General features: G+C 50.4%; 1 protein-coding gene across 11 annotated transcripts in view; it reads left to right on the forward strand.

Moving 5' to 3' along the window:
• The window catches only part of CAPN15 (calpain 15), a 61407-nt gene that overhangs the window by 15682 nt on the left and 26888 nt on the right, over positions 1–18837 (forward strand). For 9 of the 11 annotated variants that reach the window (XM_052772451.1, XM_052772446.1, XM_052772448.1 and 6 more), the window contains one exon: positions 1200–1519. The exons of the other annotated variants lie outside the window; for them this stretch is intronic. In XM_052772451.1, the coding sequence (XP_052628411.1) occupies positions 1344–1519 (176 nt within the window). In that variant the 5' untranslated portion in view covers positions 1200–1343. The remainder of the gene's footprint in view (positions 1–1199; positions 1520–18837) is intronic. 11 annotated transcript variants of the gene reach the window in all.

The raw sequence follows: 18837 nt of genomic DNA on the forward strand, positions 1-18837 counted from the left end.
TCCAGCTAATGGCCTAATGCAGGCACATTCCAGTATTAAGCTCATAGCAAAACTGCACCTGCTCCTTGAGGTGCCACATTCGAGAGTCTGTAATCTATCAAGCCCTTTCTTGATCCCTTAGATCAATCCTGGGATTGAAAAACTGTATTTCAGCCTTTTTATGGCACAAAGTAGTTTCTTTGCAAAGGTCTTTCTGTAGTTCATTCATCTCTATAAATCCTGGTGGGTAATTGAATAAGCTCAGCTGTGCTAATTTTTTCTTCTTCCTCATTTCTTCTTTTTTGGTCTGTTAAATGTTCCCTTGATCCGTTCCTCCTGACACGCATCCAGATTGCCGTGCCTTTTTCCTTTAAGGAGAGACATGTATGTTTAAACTTCTTTGAATACTAGAGGACACGAAACATTTCTGTAGTTTAACTGTGAGGATGCTCAAAGAATAAATTCTAAAAAGTAGGAAAGAGAGAGGGAGAAAAGGAAGAACAGTCAAAGCCCCAAACCTGCTTCTGTGGGTGGGGGTATGCTTGGTATCAGCTAAAAATTGGCTTGAGCTGAACGTATTTCATTGCGCTGTGTGAAATAGTCACGGAAAACGTACTTGTGCAGATACCCAGTCTGTCTGTTTTCAGCCTTACTGTGGTGTTAGTGGGGAACAGGAAAAGAGGGATATTTTGTTTTACATACAAGAAAAATAAAATTTCCTCACTGCATACAAGCCATCAAGTCATACTCCTTGTAGCTGGGGTAACTAAAAAGCTGGTGTGCCAGTCAGACCCCAGAGCTTTCAGAATAACCTTTTTGTGCGTGTGATTCCCAAGGGCTGCTGGTTTGGGCTCTAAGTGAGGCTTGCTTGTCCCCTTTTCTGCTGCTTTACCATTGTAGCAAGGGCTTTCTGCTGAGCTCTGGTGTGCTTTCCTCCACTAGTTGGGCTGCTTCCCTGTGCCTGGGAACTCCTGGCACTTAACTAGGGAGAGCCTCTTCTAGAGCCCTCATAATCCCCATCTCCAGGCAGCAAAAGCTGGATTCAGTGAAATGGCCTTTCCCATCCCAGTGAGCGCTGGGATGGGGATGCTGGTCAGAGCATGCATTAATAGGCTTCTAAAACTGGGAGGGTTGTTGCTTAAATCATACCTTATCTTTCTCTCTTTTTCTTTCCTTTTTTTCCCCTCTTTTGTTTTTTTTTTTTTTCAACTCTTGATCAGAACCGACCTTCCTTTCTCCAGTGTGTTGGGAACTTTACAGCAGCCCATGCCGCAGCGCCTCGCCTATTCCACCCGAACTGCCCGTGCCACTGGCTTGGACCTAACCTAGGATAAATCTCAGCGTGGCCTGGGTAGGGGGGAACCATGGGGAGCTCTGCCTCATCGCTGGCCGCAGAGACGGAGTCGGACCATGGCTTCACTAGCGCACCCTACCCGGGGCACCCAGCCGTGAGCTGGTATAGGAGTAGTCACAGTGGCCCTGTTTGGGAAAGTGCCCTTATAACGCGGCAGCATCAGCATTTACACCACCGGGTGCGAAGGTAAGGAGGAGGGGAAGGAGCCTGCTTACCTGCTTACCTCTCAGCTTGAACCCGGGGCAGTGCACCTGGGAGATAAGTTGCTTTGCATCCTATTGGGTGTCGGGTCCTTTCATTCAGAGGCTCAGTTCAATTCCTCGTGAAAGCTAGAGCCGAATTCTCACCAATTTGAGTGATGCCAAGCCATGTCCTTTTTACAGGGCTGCTGATGTCTCCTGCAGAATAGGCTGCAGGACTCATCCCAGCTCTTCCTCACTCACCTAAATTGTGAAGGTGGCTGCCTGGGAATGGGATCTCCGTTCCTTTAACAAGTTTGCCATGTTCTTGTGGCTCCTATTCTTTCTGACCTCCCAACTACACTGTAGGTATCACAGATGGAGGACTGTGACTCCATCCATGGGTGGAGATAAGTAGCAAAAGGTTCTGAACTCAAAAGAGCAGGAGAAGCTGTTTTTGTGCAAAAGCAGTGAAATGCTTTTGAATACCAGATCCAGGGGAATGAAACACTCCAAAACAGAATTACTCTGAAAAAGAGCTCAGTGTTTCCAACCCTCAATTTCTATCCCTCATCGATGAAATCAGCACTTCAAATGTGTCTCTGAGTCCTTGCCTCTGCCCCTTCCCTGTCAGCCACTTGCAGTGAGGAATTTTTCTTCATGTTGGAGGGCTGGTGTCCTGCATTCAGTCTCTGACAGGTTGAGAGGTATGTCAAAAGCATCTAAAATTCCTCTGCCCGGGGGCTTGGCTACAGAGGCTGCCAGTTTTTGTGCTAATAATATTTGAGCCTTTGCCTAATGCCTGCTTTGTGTAGAGTCCAGCCTGGGTGGGTGTTTGTACTTGCTTGAGTCTGTTTGGAGCTGCTAGTCTTTTAGGAATAGCTGCTTGCTTCTGAGTGTCCCCGAGCTGTTGTGGCTTTTCACTGGAGGCGTTTGCTGTGATGGTCATGTAGTATCTGTCATGTAGTCCTTGTTTTCTTGCCCTTCTGCTGTTGCAAGTCCCGGAATGTGCTTCACGGTGTCTGGTGCACGACTCTGGGAGACTCTGAGGCAAGCAACGTCACGCTTTGCTCCTTTGTAGCCCTGTCTTGGGTTTCCTTGTTGAGCTGGTAACAGTGTGAAACCAATTAGCTGTTGTCTTGGCTCTCAATCATGGACTTGAGTTCCTAGCAATGCCCAAGAAGCCTTTAAAAAGGCTATTTTGTGCAGTTCCCAACATCTATTGCTGTGTGTACCGACCTTTGTGGCTGGTCCACAGTTCTGGTCGGTGATCTGTGCTGTGTAGGTTTGTCCCCTCTAGTTTAGAGGGCTCCTGCAAACAGAGCTGGGTCCTTCCTGCAGGATTATTCCTTCCGGACTGCTGGTTTTTCCTCTGTTGCCTTGAAGAGTTGGGGAATGTGTCGACGGCTCACAGATGAATACGCCTGTATGCCCGTGCGCAGCCAGCACTGAGATTTAGGAGCTTCCAGTGCAAAGCTGGCACTGGGTACTGAAAAGGTTGTGTCTCTGCAGCCTCGTGTATGCCAGCTGAGAATGCTCATGATTCAAAGTCTGTAGCTTGGAGGAGCTTGAGAAACTAAGTGAAGTCTTGACATGTGGAAATAAATTTCTTGAACAACCAGCCTTCATGGTGGAGCGGATGTTGGGGCAAGAACAGGAACTGCCGGTCTTGGTGCAGATAAAGCCAGTGTCCTGTTAGGACAGGAGTGGTTTTTCTGATAATTATGTATTTCCCCTGCTAAAGGGAGACGAGAACTCATCCCGGCTAAGTGCCGCATGGTTCCTGGAGACAGGAAAATGACTGGCCGTGATTCACTGAGCAGTGAATTGCGTGGGAAGAGCTCGCTTTAGGCAGTGATTATGGAAGTGGGTTCAAAAGACCTGCTGAGATCAGCCAGGCTGTCAGGCATCAAAGTACCCGCGGTTCCCATGGCGAGACGGGTGAAACAACAGGGTGAAGAAGCAGCAGATGATTGGTTTCCAGAGAGGAACAGATAAATACATTCCTTTAAAAAATTAAGTAAGTCAATAGAACAAGTCAGGGTAGGTAGCCTTGCCTCTGAATGTCCTCGTCCCTGGAGTCCTGTAGCACAGGAAGGAAGTGGAGTACTGGGGAGTCAATTTGAGGCTGGACAGGAGTTCTGGGATAGACTTTGCTTTTCCTGCTGGTTTCTAGTCCCTGCCTGTGGCTGCCTTCAGAGCTGATAATGCTTTGGCTGCTCTAGAGCAGTACAGAGCCAAGCCTGCTCTGGTCTGTCGTGGGGATGAATGCAGACCTTCCTTTGCAGGAAAACAGGGATGCAAGTACTTCACAAGTGACTTTGGTTTGTACTTGGTGGGGGAATTGGGGGAGGCTTCCCTCATGGTGGGGTGGGAATAAGGGAATAAATCAGTGCTGTTTGGCTTTTGAGATTTTAGAAGCTGGGAGGAGGCTGCATTGTCTGGGTGAGGCTGGTGGTCTGGAGTTCCCTGTCTGCTAAAGATAGGTGGACATGAGGGAGAAGAAAAAGGGCCTTAACAGTAGAAGCAGTAGAATTATGACATCCAGATTTGAGTCCTTGGTCTCTTCTGGACCAGGCTGCACAGGATCTTTCTGTGTGTCAACATCCCACCTTTTAAACAGGAGCATGTCCCTGCCTTCCCCAGTGTGCCAGGAGGACATAGCTGCTTAAAGACTGGAGATACCAAGTGTTATATGCATGTTAGTTAGAGGGATCTTATTGCTAAAAATCTCTGCTTAGGGCAAAGATGTTGTTTTTAAATACATGTTGTTTTTAAATACATCCCTGGTAGCTGTGTGTAGCCAGACAAATTCTGGCTTAGTCACATGTCTCCTTGGCCTCCTCCTTGCTCGTACGCTTATGTACCTTGGCCTGGGCTGTTGTTGGATGAGAGCGTTCAGCTGAGCCTGCAGACCCATCATGGCTGAGCTTCCTGACATGGCAAACCCTTCATGAAATTGAGAGCAGCAAGGTGCAGTGCCACAAGTCTGGGTGCTGGCAGTAGGACATAGCTCTGTTGCTGCAGTTGCTGCAACTGAATGGTTTGGGAACAATGGGCTCGTGGTGGCTTCTCCTGCTGCTGCTGGAAGTGGTGGTGGGACCTCTCCAGTGTGCACCCTTCCACAACTGTAAGGTGTTAGGAGGGAATTAGGGCACTGAACTGTCTCCCAGATGAGATTTAAGGGAGCGTTTCTGTTCATCTAGTCATTATTCCCCAGAATTTGTAAAGAGGGACAACAGGGTCCTGTTGAGAACTGAGAACTGCTTGAGTTTGCTTTGCTCAGGAGAGGCTTTTTGGGGAAAGTGTTGCAAGATCTGTGCAGCTGAATCTAAGTGTCTCTGCCCACCACTTGGTTTGGCTGAAGCTCTCCGAGCTCCTTCCTTTTCCAGAGAATATGCATTTTATGGAGTTTCCCACAGCATTCTGCAAAGGCTTTGTGTTCTTCTATAAAAGCCTCTTCAGAATGAAATACCTCTGGGCCTCAATGACTGTGAAGGGAGAACAGACTCCTTTATTTTGTTTTTAAATGCTAAAAATATATAAATCCATCTGCTTTTAGAGGGAGGCGAGGATACCTGCTTTTGTTGTTGGCAGCTGGTGGGAGGGCACTTGCTGTACCGCCCCCCCGGCTCCCCAGAAGCACCACTTACTTCTGGAGAGAAACCCAGAGTGAGACATCCATGATTTGTGAACCCCGTGGCTTAAATGCCTGAAAAGCAAGTCAAAACTGCCGGGTAGCATCACACAGTCCTGCCTCGGCGCCTTTGACCATCTTGAGGCTGGTGGAGATGTTAATAATGGGACACTGGCATACTGATGAGTGGCAGGGAGCCGTATGGAGGGGGAATGTTGTTGTGTGCAGCTCCTTTCCACCTTCCTGTGTTGTGGCACTTCACCTCCGAGTGCAGCATAAGCAGGACTGGTGTCTGGAGGATGTTTCTTGTTGGGGAAACAAAGGCCCAGAGGAGAATTGAGATGTCTGGGAAGAAAAGCTACTAACAAAGCATCACGCGACTCTGCAGGGTTTCCCTGCTTCTGTTTTCTGTCATCGGACCTCAGGTCGGGCATCAGCCTCAGGAGGTCTGACAGCCTCAGTGAGCCAGCATCTGTGCTCTTTGGAGTATAGTTACCCTGACAGAGCTGGGGTTGGGGCAGGCGCAGTTCCTTGTTTTTTATCAGCAACCTGCTTGGATTTGGGTGTGCTCAGAGAGTTGATTTTGCATCTTGCAAGAATCACAGACTGGTTGAGGTTAGAAGGGATGTCTGGGGTCCAGCTGGTCCAACTCCCCTCCAAAGCCTCCATGCAAAGGACAGAGACATGTGGCTGTGGAAAAGCTGGGGATAACCAAAATCTGCTCTGACTCTATATCCACAGAGGAGGGATGAGGCAGGAAAAAGAGACCACTCTTCCAAACCACAAGGGTACTAACAGCAGCTCTGATATTCAGGACATGCCTGTTCATCACACCAGAGTGGAGCTTGTGTTCCCCAGGTGCTGCAGTGAGGCAGATATGTCCATGTGCAGGTTGTGCTCCCTTTGGAAGTTGTTGTGGCATCAAAGTTCAGCTGGGATTTGGTAGAGTAATGATGCTGCAGGTTGTCGTGGATACCTGCTTGATGGGAACATTGGGCTTGTAACTGTTTGCTTGCCAGTTCTCACCAAGCACAGCGGCAGCTGGAATAGTGTCTTGCTCAAGAGAGTGTGCAGTGCCAAGGAGTTGGCAACATGGTATGCTGTTTCATCTGCCTGAGGCTTCCAGTCCTGCCCATCCGCTTTCCATGCTGGCTGCTCCAGCAGTCCGCTCACTCACAAAGCCTCTTAGTTGTTTAAATTGAGGCTATTTATAGCTCTGGAGCCATGAAGAACTTCGAGGATGGCGCAGAGTAGCAGTGACCAAAGTTCTCAACAGGTACCCAGGCAAACTCTCCCTTTGCTCCCCATCTGCCCCCAACCTTCCCCATCTCCATTTCCCACAAGTGCAGGTAAGAGAGCTATCCTGCCCGCTTACCCTCTCCAAAGAGAGGACAAAAGCAAGGGCAGAGAGTCAATTGGAGCATGTGTCCTCATCTTACGCAGCAGGGTTGGCTAGAATCTGAACAGAAATGCCTGAAACCCCTTGCCTGGAGTGTTGCTGTCACAGCATGGAGAGCACAGCAGACCTGTGCCTTCGATACTGCCAACCTTAAGAAGGGAAAGCAGCACCTTTACCTGGTTTTGGGTCACTCCTGACTGCAGTAGCTGAGCACTCTTGCTCCAGGGAAGTAGGTTCAGGTCCTTCTCCAAGTGCAGGCGTTGGGTAATTTTGCTTTGGTGCTCTCAAGATGCTGCACTGCATGAAGGAGGTCAGCATCCAGCTTTGGCTGTGCATAGATCTGTGGGCCCGTTCTCTTCATTTGTTTCGGGAAGAGATCCTGGAGATGTGATTTTGCTGTGAAGGAAGCTGGCCTCTTGTACTCCGTGCTGCAGCAATGTGTGGTCAGAGGGCCTGTTAGAGCCCTTTGGTACTGCGTTTGGAGCAGACGTGTTTCCGGATGCAGGTATGTTGGGGGTGGGGTGGGAGAGGAATTGGTGGGTGGTGAATTTTTGGAGTTTTTTTCATTTTTTAAGAGTAGGGAATAGTAAGAGGAGCCAGAGCAGGGATTTTTTTCCAGAGCAACCCTTCTGCATTGCTCCCTTGACTTTTTTTTGCTGTAGAGGCAGGAGCTTGGTCTAGTGTTTCATGGCAAATCACTTGCCCCCCTGAGAGGTGTCATGCATGTAGCCTGGAGCTGTGAAGCGGTCTCAGTCCTCCAGAAGGAGCTGATGGATGGATGTGATGACAGCAGGGAGCTCAGGAGCCTGGCTGAGCCACTGCAAGGAAGGAGAAAATGTAGGAAAGTGTGTGTGTGGGGGTTATTTCTTCTTATGCCAGGGTAACATGAAAGAGCTAGGATGGAAACCACAAGCCCATCCACCTAACATTGGGCAGCATCTGTCCTGGAGGGAGATGGGCCTGCATTAACCTCATGCTCCTGCTGTCATGGGTTTGTGAGAGGGCAGGTGAAGGCAAGAACAGCCTCCTGCTTTCTGCCTGTGGGGCAGGCAGGGAGCTCCCTTCCCCTCCAAGCTGTTCAGTGCTGCCAAGTGACCAGCCATTTCCTGGGTTCATTCCGGAGCTCATTGCTTTCCTCCAAAATTATCCAGCTGAGCCTGCAGACCCATCATGGCCGAGCTTCCTGACGTGGCAAACCCTTCATGAAATTGAGAGCAGCAAGGTGCAGTGCCACAAGTCTGGGTGCTGCAAAAAGCACATGCTGGATTTCTCTGACCAGTGACTTAATCCAGTTTGACACCAGTGGGTCTGGGCTTGGGTCTCCGACTAACGCGATTCAGAAATGGAAAGGGGAAGACACGCAGAGCTGCAGTCTCCCTTCGCCCACCTCCACCCCCCACTGCAAGCGCCTGGCCTCAAGCTGACAGTGGCACTGAAAGGCTGCGTTGATCCCATCTGGGCTGCAGGCTGGTGCTTGTGTGTGGAGGAGACAGAGGGGAGCATGTACTGAACAAATCCTCTGCAAGCCTTTGTTCCCTCGAATGAAACAGCCCCCCCCGGTGTGGGGCTACCATGAACAGAAGGGCACTTGTTCAAGGGATACAGAGAGGAAAGATAAGCTTGGTTTGATGCTGTTTGCATTTGGCAAGCTGGGACTGCATCTGTCTGTTCCTGCCCAGGGATCCACAACCCACCCAGGTAGCTGTGCCTTATCAGCCGCTCTCCTCAACAAACTGCCCTGGGCTTTTATTTGAATTGGGTACCTTCCCATGCTTCTCACCCTGCCGCACCTGCCAGCCTTCCCACTCTGCCTGGTACTGGCAAAGCACCAGTACTGCAGCCGGCAGCCTGTGCCAGCCGGTGCATCTCACAGCATCCGTGCCCACAAGCATCATTGAATCCCTGCGAGGGGTAGGTGCTGAAGGTCACCGTGAGGAGGTGTGAAGAACTGATCTGACGAGAAAGAAGCTGTTCCTCTGTTACAGATGGCATTTATGAGGCTGCAGCAGGACATTCAAACCAGAAGGAAACTTGAAGTGAAGTGTGAATGCACCCCGCAGCCCTTCTGGATGGCGGTGGGACAATCAGCAGGAGAGTCGGGGCAGTGCATGGGGTGAGGATGAGAGTTTGGGCTGCAGGTGCTTAAAGGCTGCCAAGTCGGCAGCTTGCTGGGAGCTGGAGGGGCCTCGCCTGCCCTTGCCCAGAGCAGTACAGAGCTTAGCTTTGTCTCCAGACGCACGGGTTCAAGCCCTGCTGCTCCCAGCACTCAGAGTGGTATTGCATGCTGGTGCTTGTAGTTCCACAGAGCTGGGCTCCTGCATTTTGAAGCATGGCAGACTCATTAGAGTAAAAGGAGACACTGGGAAGCTGGCTCTTGCCACCTTTTGGCAGGGCTTTTCCCAACTGTGGAATGGGAAGAAGGTGGGCACAAGCAAGATCTTTTGTCTTCCTGAAAACCTGATTTTAACCTACATACCTTGGAAAAGTGAAACTATAAATAGATAGATGGATAGATGTGTGTGCATGCGTGTGTGTGTGTGCATGTATTTTTCCTCCCGATTCCTTGGGACACCAAGGAAGAGACATCTTTTATTCAGAGCCCTGGTGTTGGCTGGCACATGCCCCATGCAGCACTGGGACTTCCCATTAGACCTGTGCCACCAGCTGTAGCAAATGGGTCCTCTTTAACCTTCCCTGCTGGGGACCTGAGGCTTCTCCTGCTGCCTTACCCCATGGCTGTTGTGTCTATCTGTGGGGAGGGACAAATGTGGAAACAATCAGTGCTTCTGAAATGTGGAAAAGATTTTTTTGCAGGAGCTGCAGGGTTGCAGCCAGTGGCACAGAATGGACTGATCATTGATGCTGCTGTTGTCTTGCCCAGCAGCCTCCATGGCATATGTGGTGATGTGTGTTGGGCACATCATTGCTTTACACACCCCCTAGAGAATCTCCTAGCAAAGCTTGGCACAGTGGCCTGTTTTCCTTGGCTTATGTTTTCCTACAGCAAATGTTTAGATGCTTTGTGTCTTTGGGCATGCTGGTGTGGGCACTGCAGCCCCTGGCTCGCTCAGTGCATGTGTGAGTGGCTATTGGAGGGGCTGCTGTCAGTGGTGACGTGGTGGGGAGGGCACAGCAGCTGACAAGACCCATCTGTCTTGTGCAGTGTTTAAGTCTGCTGCAGGCAGGGCACGCGCAGTCTTTCTCTCCTCTCTGTCCCATGTCCATAGGTTGACAGTGACGTCCTTCAAGTTGTTCTTGAGGACCATGTATGCTGAGGTTACCCAAGAGCTCTTTGTGAGAGTGTGTGTGACTTGAAGAGGTTCAGAAGCTTTAAACAAGAGCAGGAGCTGCCCTCCCTGCCAAGGAAGCGCTGTGTCCTACTGCAGGGAAGGAATGCTGAGCTGTTAGAGGAACCCCAGCATGGCCTCTGCTGGATTGCTGCAATGGCAGGATGCTTCTCCGTGGCACGTGGACATGTGAGGGTTAATTACATGTGCTCAAGCCAGAAGCATCCTCTAGATTCCAGCTGTCAAAGCACTAACTTAAGTATGTGTCATCTTTATGAGGCAGTAAACAGTACTATGGTCTGAATTACTGAGTCCAGAGGCCTCCAGGGTACAGTATAGCTTGTAGGGGCTTCCCTGGTAATTACTGCCTGACTGACTGCTCGAGGAATTGGCCAGATGTGTTGCTGGCTCAGTTAGGGTGGCAGTAGCTATAGAGCATGGGGCATGAACAGAAGGAGCAGGTTGGGGTGCTTGGTGGTCGTATGGCTCAGCCTGCCCCAGCACAGCATTGTTCGGCTCTGCTCCTGGCCCTTCCAGCTCCACATAACCCACCCAGTCCTCCTCGCTGTCTCCGAGAAGCCAGAGAACGAAATAGCCACCATTTTCAAAGTGCACAGCGATGCCAAACTGAATCTGAGGCCAGGTGTGTGTTCCTGTGTTGAACCTTTGTTTGATGGGGTGGTGGGAGCGTGGTGGGCTTCTGATGTGGTGGAACGCTCTTTGTGTCCTCCTGGAACTCCTTGGTTTGCCAATGGTATCCTGGTGGGTGATCTCCTGTGATGTGGCAACTGCCCTGGGTGGCCTCAAGGCGCTGTTGACTGCCACGTTTCACTTGGTGCCAGTGGGGCAGGAAGGTGTAGGAAAGGGTTTTAGGCTGGTGGGGATCACAACATGCTGAAGGAGCCCGTCTTGCTGTCTGCACTGGATGCTGTGCCACAGAGGGAACGGTTCAGAGTCTGCTCTGCACATCCAGGGGTATTTTATATGTGCATGCTGGTACTTAAGATTGGCCCAGGGCTGTCCTAGAAGCCATCATTGCAAGGAAATGAAAATGACAAGTAGACTGTGCAAGAGGAAGCATTCATAGCCAAACCACAGTAAGATCAGCATGTTTTATCCCACTGAGTTTCTTGGAAACTGTTGATAATTGTCCCCTCTAAAGTTCAGGCACATGAGAAAGAGAAGTAAGTGAGCTTTATAGGTCAGCTGCGCATGTGAAAACAGATCCATTGCTGTTGGTGTAGGACTCAGCCTATGCACAGGATCCCATCTTTTCCCAACTCCCCTGCAAGAAGGAACTGGACTCAGTTGCTGGCTGGAGCACCATGAGAAGGTACTTCAGCAGCAGGGCTTGAGAGCTCACCAATGCCTGTATGGTCAGTATTGGATTGATATTTGGGCCTCTCATTAAATTGTCCGGTGGTCGTTTCTGTAATGAGGTGTGAATCCTCAAGGCTGGCCTGGCTCTTTCTGTAAAGAGCAGGGATGCTGAGGTGGTGAAAGGCCAAAGTCTCCTTGGATGCAATTCTGAATTTCCTCCACGGTTTCAGCAGTACGGAACAGAGCAGCTGGCTCGGGGTGGGGTGAGTTTCCCTGATGTCAAGAGGAAGCTGTTCTGTTAAAGTTTACTAAGAGGTTTTGCTTTTGATTTTTTTGAAGGTCATGTGTCAGCATCCAGTCCTGAAGAGCAGAGCCAGGATTCCGTGAGAGCTGCAAGGTGTTCTGAGCTTTCCTTGGCTTCTCCTTAGAGGAGGGGTCAGTGGGGATCTTGGTGGGGGGAATCCTGTGTCTCTTTGCATGTGCAGGCATATTGATCCATGACTTCAGCCTTTTTCCTGCAGAGCTGGCAAGCTCCTGGAGGTACAGGGGGTAATTTAGCTCACCTCTGACCTTGGCAGATAGGAATGGTGTTTAACCAGTGCTGGAATGAGAAGGCAGAAGGCAGGGGGTTACATTTGGAGTGGGGGGTGTCCCTTCTCCTGTCCTCTGGAGCCTTGGTGGCTGCATTGTGGAAATCCTGCAAGCAGCCACCAGCCTGCGGATGCCCAGATGCCCTGGACTTTTCATGCCATTCTCTACCTGCGCTATTTATTGAGCCTGACACTTCAGCAGCTGTGGAGATGGACAGATTTCTATTAACTCTACCCTGCATGTGCCCCCCCCTGTGAAGTGAGCCCAGGTATTAGCATTGCAAGAACTGAAGGCAGGAGCACAGCAGTTGGAAATGCAGGGTGATTTATTCAATGGAGATGTGAGAGATGGGAGCAGGCAGCTTTGGAGCTGTGTTGTTGCTCCTGATCCATTTCCTCTCCCTCCCCTCTCTTTCATTCTCTCTTTCTCTTCCCCCACCACTCTTCCAATTTTATTTTAACAGCACTACAAATTGCGGCATAAATCTTAGCTGAGCAGCAATTCGGGTTGGCGGCCACCAGTAAATCGCTTCTTCCAGCCTCCCCACATGAGAGGGAAGTTGCAGTGGGAGTAAGGGGCTATGGCTGAGTCCTGAGCGTGCCTGGTTTACAGTCCCATCAGGTTTTCCTGGCTGTTTCCAGTTACAGGCCCATAGCATGTTTAGCCTTAGTCCCACATTTCTCTAGTCCCGGGAAACAGGAAAATTCTTCTCCCACCCTAGCCTCCAGTGCTAACAATTGGTGCACTGGAAAGTGGCGTGAAACGGCCTCAAACATGGCATAGGAGGGATGCTAATGTAAGTTGTAAATGCCATTGTTCAGGTGTTTGACATCTAAAGTTGTTCCCTGTTCTTAAAGATAGCAGAAGGTAGTCTTCATCTGTGCAAACGGACCTGTACTTGCAAACTACACTGCACACACATGTGCTTGTGTTTTCTGATGCAGAATGCATGTATCCTCTACAGGCTGTGCTGGGAAGAATGGCAGAAAATAGCCCTGTGTGGTGTGTGAAGGGCAAAACCTTTGCTGTTTAGTTCATGCAAGGCATCTATCTACACAGTCCCACACCAGGAGCTGTTTGTCCTGGCAAACATGTTTCCCAGCTGCCTGTACTGTCTCCTTGGATGTGTGCTCCGCCTGTGTTTGTAGCCTCCTCCCCACCGTGCTTGAGCTTGACTACCCTGCATTGAGACCAGGTATTATGAGAGCAGAATAAAAGTACAAGACCATGCCTTCATCTTAGCCTCTTCTTGGCTGCCTGTGAAGCTTCAAAAGCATTTTCCATGTTGGGTTCTTAAAACACTTGGCAAGTGTTGAAAGACGTAAGGATAGGTCTGCCTGATGTCAACAAGTCTTGCTTTTTGTGTGATGTACCGGTGAGAAAACTGGAAAAGGCATCTGCTGTTAGAAAACAGTTAGATTCTGGAGGTTTGGAGTAGCTGGGATTTTTGCAGAGAAGCACAGGGTCAGCAGTCCCTGCAGTGTCTAGGGACTGCAAGGCTCTGACTCCAGATGGCCACCTTGCCCCTGCCTTGCTCTTTTCTCCAGGGAGCGCAGGCTCTTTTGAGGTAGACCACAGACCCTCACCTAAAAAGAAATTCCTTCATTGGCTTAAAGACAGAGAAACAAAAACAACAAGTAGAACTTCCTCTTCATCTGCCTTTCTTGCCTCTGCAGGGGTTGCTTTTGAAGTGATTGTTCAAACATACCTCAGGTATGGGTAGCTAAATGCGGGGAATCAAGTGTCCTTTGGTCCCAAGAGTCCACCCTCCTTGCTGAAGCTGTCCCAGATGACAGAGCATCTTAATGATTTCAGTTTCTTGCTCCTTTCCTTGCCTGCCATCCTCCCTGCTGAGAGCAGGTAAGTCCTTATTGTAAAACGTAACTGTAGAAATCAGCCCCATTGGCGCTTTCTTTCCTTCCCACTTTCTCAGGTTCGTAGCACTGAAGGGCTTCTAATCTTTCTGTGCCTCCATGCTTAGATCCTCCTTCAAAGAGCAGCCTGTGCTCTGCTTCTCTCTGCCTGCCTGCCTCTCTCCTTGTGTGCAGGCAGTGCCGGGCACACTGAGTCTGTCCTTAGCCAGGGCTCCCCTGGTTGTAGAGGGAGAAGGCACAGCTTGATTCACCATGAGCATCCTGCCTCCAAGGGCCATGTGTAGCTGCTTCAGCTCCTAGTTAGATCCTGTTTAACCTGATATCTGGCTCTTGCCTTGTCCTGGAGATTAGGCCTTCATCCTGTTCAGGGGGTGGCAGCTGTTCTAGAAAGGGAACAGAAGTCCTGATGATGTCTCGGGCTGGTATAAATCTCCTCGCTAGCACTGAAGGACCTAGTGTGATGTAGGTGAGGAGCTAGAAACTCATTTGCAGCCCTTGGTCTGATGTTTGCAGATAGAGGTGGTTCTTTGCTCCTCTGTGGCCAGGCAATGGTGTCTAGTGTCTGGGTGCTCAGAGGTCCTGGTAGCTCTCCGAATCCCAGGCTCAGATGCATGCTTTGTTCTCTTAAGATTCCCCCCACATACATATACAAACCCTTTAATAGCTGTAATAAACCATATGCCCCTGTTATTTAAATAGAATAAATAAAGTTGGAAAAGCCTCCCAGGAGCATCTGGAACTTCCCCACCTGTGGAAAATCAGCAGTTAAAGGAGCTGTATATGTAGTGGAGAGCAGGGAGAAGAGCCCATAAAGACAGAGTCAGCAGAAAGAGAGGAGTGTCTGAAAGTCTTTCAACTTCCCGTTGGCAGCACTAAGATGCGATTCCAGCTGCTTTCTATTCTGGGATGCAGGCAAGTGTGTGCTCCCACACTTGGTTATTACTACTTGCAAAGAGCAGGTCTGGATTGACCCAAAGGTTTGGAAATCATTATGCTAGCGAGTAGGAATAATTCAGAGGACGGTGAAAGAGCATTGCCAAGACTTGAGAAATTAACGTTTGGTTTCTGGACTTGTTGTAGACTTAGCAGTTGGGCAGGACACATGGTCTGCCAGTGCCTTTGTTGCTGTCTAGATAACAGGTCCCATGGAAGGAGAATCCAAGGGTCTCCAAAACACCACCATCTACTGCAGGCACAGGGCTGCACAGATACATAGGTAGAAGTGTGTACAGGCATGAATTCTTTGTTTTTTCAGGTGCTGACGGTGTTTCTTAGGCTGCAGTGGGAAAGCCATTCCCAGTTCTGTCCAGAACCCCTCCAGCTGCTTTGTGGAAAGAGGGAATCTGGCAGCCAGGCAGGCAAGTGAAGGAGGACACAGCCATATCTGTACATTCACTGGAGACCAAATGGACACTGGAATTATGTTGCTTCAAGAGGGAGCTTCTGTGCTGTTGCCTGTTCTGCCTTGGCTAATCCAGACACCTAGCATCCCAGATCCTTCTCGTTACAGGTCCCCTACAAGTTAAGAGCTCATTTCCTGGCCTCCTGGACTGTGAACGCTCCACAGCCAACCTGAACTTCACTTACAAGCTCAAGATGCAAATATGAACGTCCTACCTGTGCCACATTGCTGGATGCTCCTTAGCACTGCGTCTCATCCCAGAGGCACTTATGCCCAAACGTTCAACCCCTTTTGAGGTGGAAATGTTGAGACATGAACCCTCTAGAGAGGGGTATGCTGAGAGGTGTCACAGTGTGTGTCCGAGTGCCCTGTTGAGCCCCTGCTGCTCGCTGGCAGCCCTGGCAGTGTTGGTGGGCTAGCTCACACTGTGCCTGCCTGCCACCAGGATCCCAGGTGGATAGGCAGGTATCTTTTGCAGCTTGGTTCTTCTGAGTTGCTAATCGCCTCCCTCTGTGAGTGATGCATATACCACTTGACTGCCGGTACCCTCCCCTCTCTGCTCCAGCACGTAAGCCTCTGTGTGGTACACCAGCTTTGACAGAAAGGGCCAACCCCACTGCAGGCTTTCACAATTTGTCAGAATAAATTGCTTCTTCCTCCTATTGCGTGCAGGAGATGCTGGTTCATTTGCCCTGAGTCTGAACAGCACCTGAGGCGGCTTCTCCCTCCTTGTTCTTCCTCCCTCCGAGCCTGCAAGGAGAGCAGAGCCTGCTGGCTGCAGAATGGCAACAGGCTCCTGAAACCACAGCTGATGCAGCAACAAACTTTGTGCATTCTTGCATTCATCTGCTTGACCTGACATAACCTGGGAAGGGGAACAGAGCTGGAGAAGGTGCGGATGATCGAGGAACAGGAAAGGCTGGAGCCATCTGTGAGGTTGGGGGGGTTTACTGCTGTTCAAAGCCTCTGCTCTCCATGCTGGCCCAGGCAGCCAAGGTCACCAAGCAAGCCCTTGGCCCCACTTCACCCCAGGTCAGTAAAGCGTGGAAGGACGTGGCTCCAGTGCAGCAGGCCTGCACTGCAAGCCTTCGTGCATGTTTTTTCCAGCACCTGGCAGTGAATGTGAGTGCACTTGGATAGTTGCATGTGGAGCCAAGGACTCGATGGAAAGAGTGAGTGTGTGCATGTGTGTGCAAATTCCAATACCCAGTTTATCTGGGACGTTGCCCTGGCCTTCTGCTGTGTGCATTGAGATCTTCCTCTGGGATCGGTGTTCTTTGGAGGGGTCGCAGGTGTGGTTCCTGAAGTAGAAGAGAGGACATTCAGGTTTGCCCTCTGCCTTCTGATCTCCTCTCACCGAAGGAGCTGCTCAAGCATGTTGAGAGATAGCAGGGCTTGGTAGTTGGTGGCATTGGCTCTGGGAGGAACCTCCATCCTCGCATTTTCCCTCGCTGCCAGATAACATTTGTAGCGTAGCTGCAGTGGCTTGATTACTGTGCCCTGATCCGACCATAGGCTGAACTCCAGGGATGTCAGGAGTTGCCAGAGTTCCTCTCTCTTCCTCTGTCCCTTGGCAATCTTTCTTTCTTCCTGCAGATCAGTGCAAAGCTTGTTGGCTGGGTTATTAAGCATGAGCTGCTTTCCTGAGGCACAGGGCTGGCTTAGCTTTTCATTAAGGCCTGTTAATCATCCTGAAGAGAGCCTGACAGCTGCTGGCGATGGACCACAGTGCCCTGCTGCCTTCCGTCTTGCCCGGAGGCGTGAGGTCCTGCTCGCAGTGCCCCAAGTGTGGCTGGCAGCTGCAGGAAGGGCGCTGCGTGGTCTGGCGTGGGACAGTGCTGCTGCAGAGCTTGGCAGCATGGACTTGAGCCCCGAGAAGTTTCCTCATTCGCAGGAAGAGCGCCGGGCAGCAGCTCTGCCAGGAGCTGGGGTGATGGCCAAGTCAAAGCCCCAGGAGAGGAGGAGGAGGCTGGGGGCTCTGCTTCTCACCTCTGCCAGGCTGCAGCCCCGCTCTCATTAGTCTCAGACCTCACAGAAGCACGAGTCTTTCTCTTTCCCTCCATCCCAAATGGTACTGACCTCTTGACTACTGTTGTTGTTTTCTTAATTGCACCTTGGAGCTATGCCTTGATTCATTTTTTCAGGGAGAATTTAGGGAAAATATGGTTGTTTCTCAAGCAAATAGTGGCCTGCCCCATGCAGCTGATTATGGGCAGGGCTGGGAACTGGTGAGACAAAAGGAGAGAGGGACTCGGCAGGGTCCTCCCACCTCCTTCCCTGTGGTTGTGCCTGCATTGTGATAGCCCCCACCACCCCACAACCCCTGCAGGGCCACACAAGGGGGTAAGTGGCCCTCTCCAACAGCAGTATTTTGCCTTTCAGTCCTCAAAGGCAGCAAATAGCTTTCAATTTCCTTTTCATCCTGGGAAGAAGGGATTTAATTTACTCTCTGAAAGTACAGGGTGGTGTTTTGGAGCTAAGCTGGTGGCACTGGCTGTGACAGTGATGTGGGGGTGTGGAGTTGCTCACAGAGCATCACCCAGAGCTCCTCAATCCTCTCCATGCCATGCTCTCCAGACATGAGACATCCCAAGTCCTTTAGTTCATTCCCTCCTGCATTTCATCTGAAATCCTTCCACTTTGAGTTCTTCTGGCCATCCCTCCCACTTTTCCCAACCCAAGCAGCATAGATAATCATTGATATAAAACTGTCACCATCCTGTTGTCTCCGGGCAGGCACCATGCAGGCAGGCAGGCGTTCCCATGGCCAATCTACAGGTGTGTATAGCAGATGTCCCCTCCAGGCTTGGTGAGAAGGGTTGATGGCAGGGCCTGGAACAGAGCCAGCCCAGCAATTCTGCAATGGAGACGCTTAAGAGGCAATAACAGAGGAGGGAGCTCAGAGGAAGACCCTTCAACCAGCAGATTTGAGGGAGTGGCACACATCCTTGATGGAGCAAAAAAGGACATCTCTCCTTGGTATGTCAGCCTTGTTTAGGTTTCAACGATGCGTTGAAGACAACAAAGTCTTGCCCTTCTTCTTCTCTGGGCAAAGGACACGGTGAAGGGGATGTTCTGTGGCCTCCCTGAATGCCATTTATTGGCAACTGTTAACGTTGTGAGGGAGGCATTAGCCCTGTGCTGCTCTTCCCTGGGATCTTCTCCTGGTTCGTTGCTGTTACCAGCTTTTGTGCCCTTTTTAAAGGGCACAATGTCTGTTGGCTTTTTAAATTAAAACCTGCCATGATTTGAAATGAATTGGTATAATAGTAGTAGTAAAGAACATAATCTTCCCAGCTGTCCACCCTACCATCTTGCTAGTCCTCCTACATCCAGCATGTTGGTCATAAATCCTCCCCCTGTTGTTCTTGATATCCCCCGATTTCTATACATCTTGTGCTAGCCGAACTTCAGTGGAAGCTTGGAGGTCTGTGCTCCTAGTGGGAGTGGTACCTGTATGATGTGTCCTGCTCACATGTTCAGTGTTAAACCGTTCACTGGTTTGTCCAGATCAGCAGGGAGCCCTGGTGACTGCAAGAGGAGAGGCTGCCTCTAGGCTGTGATTTGGCTTCATATTGCTCTAGGTGTGTTTGTCCTCGGGTTCCTGCGGGCACAGGAGACCATTAGGTGCTCCTGGTATCTCCCCTCTTCCTGGCACACCTTGAGGTTTAAAGGACACTGCTCCATGGGAGGGGTTGTGCTACAACTCATCCCAGAGGATTTGGTGTCTCACTGGTCCCTGCTGGGTGTGTGATCAGATTGATGGTATTCCATCAGTCCGTGATGTGCTGATGTCACCAGGGCCATGTTTGCTC

Source organism: Harpia harpyja, chromosome 21 (assembly GCF_026419915.1).
Source record: "Harpia harpyja isolate bHarHar1 chromosome 21, bHarHar1 primary haplotype, whole genome shotgun sequence".
In the NCBI taxonomy this organism is placed as follows: domain Eukaryota; kingdom Metazoa; phylum Chordata; class Aves; order Accipitriformes; family Accipitridae; genus Harpia; species Harpia harpyja.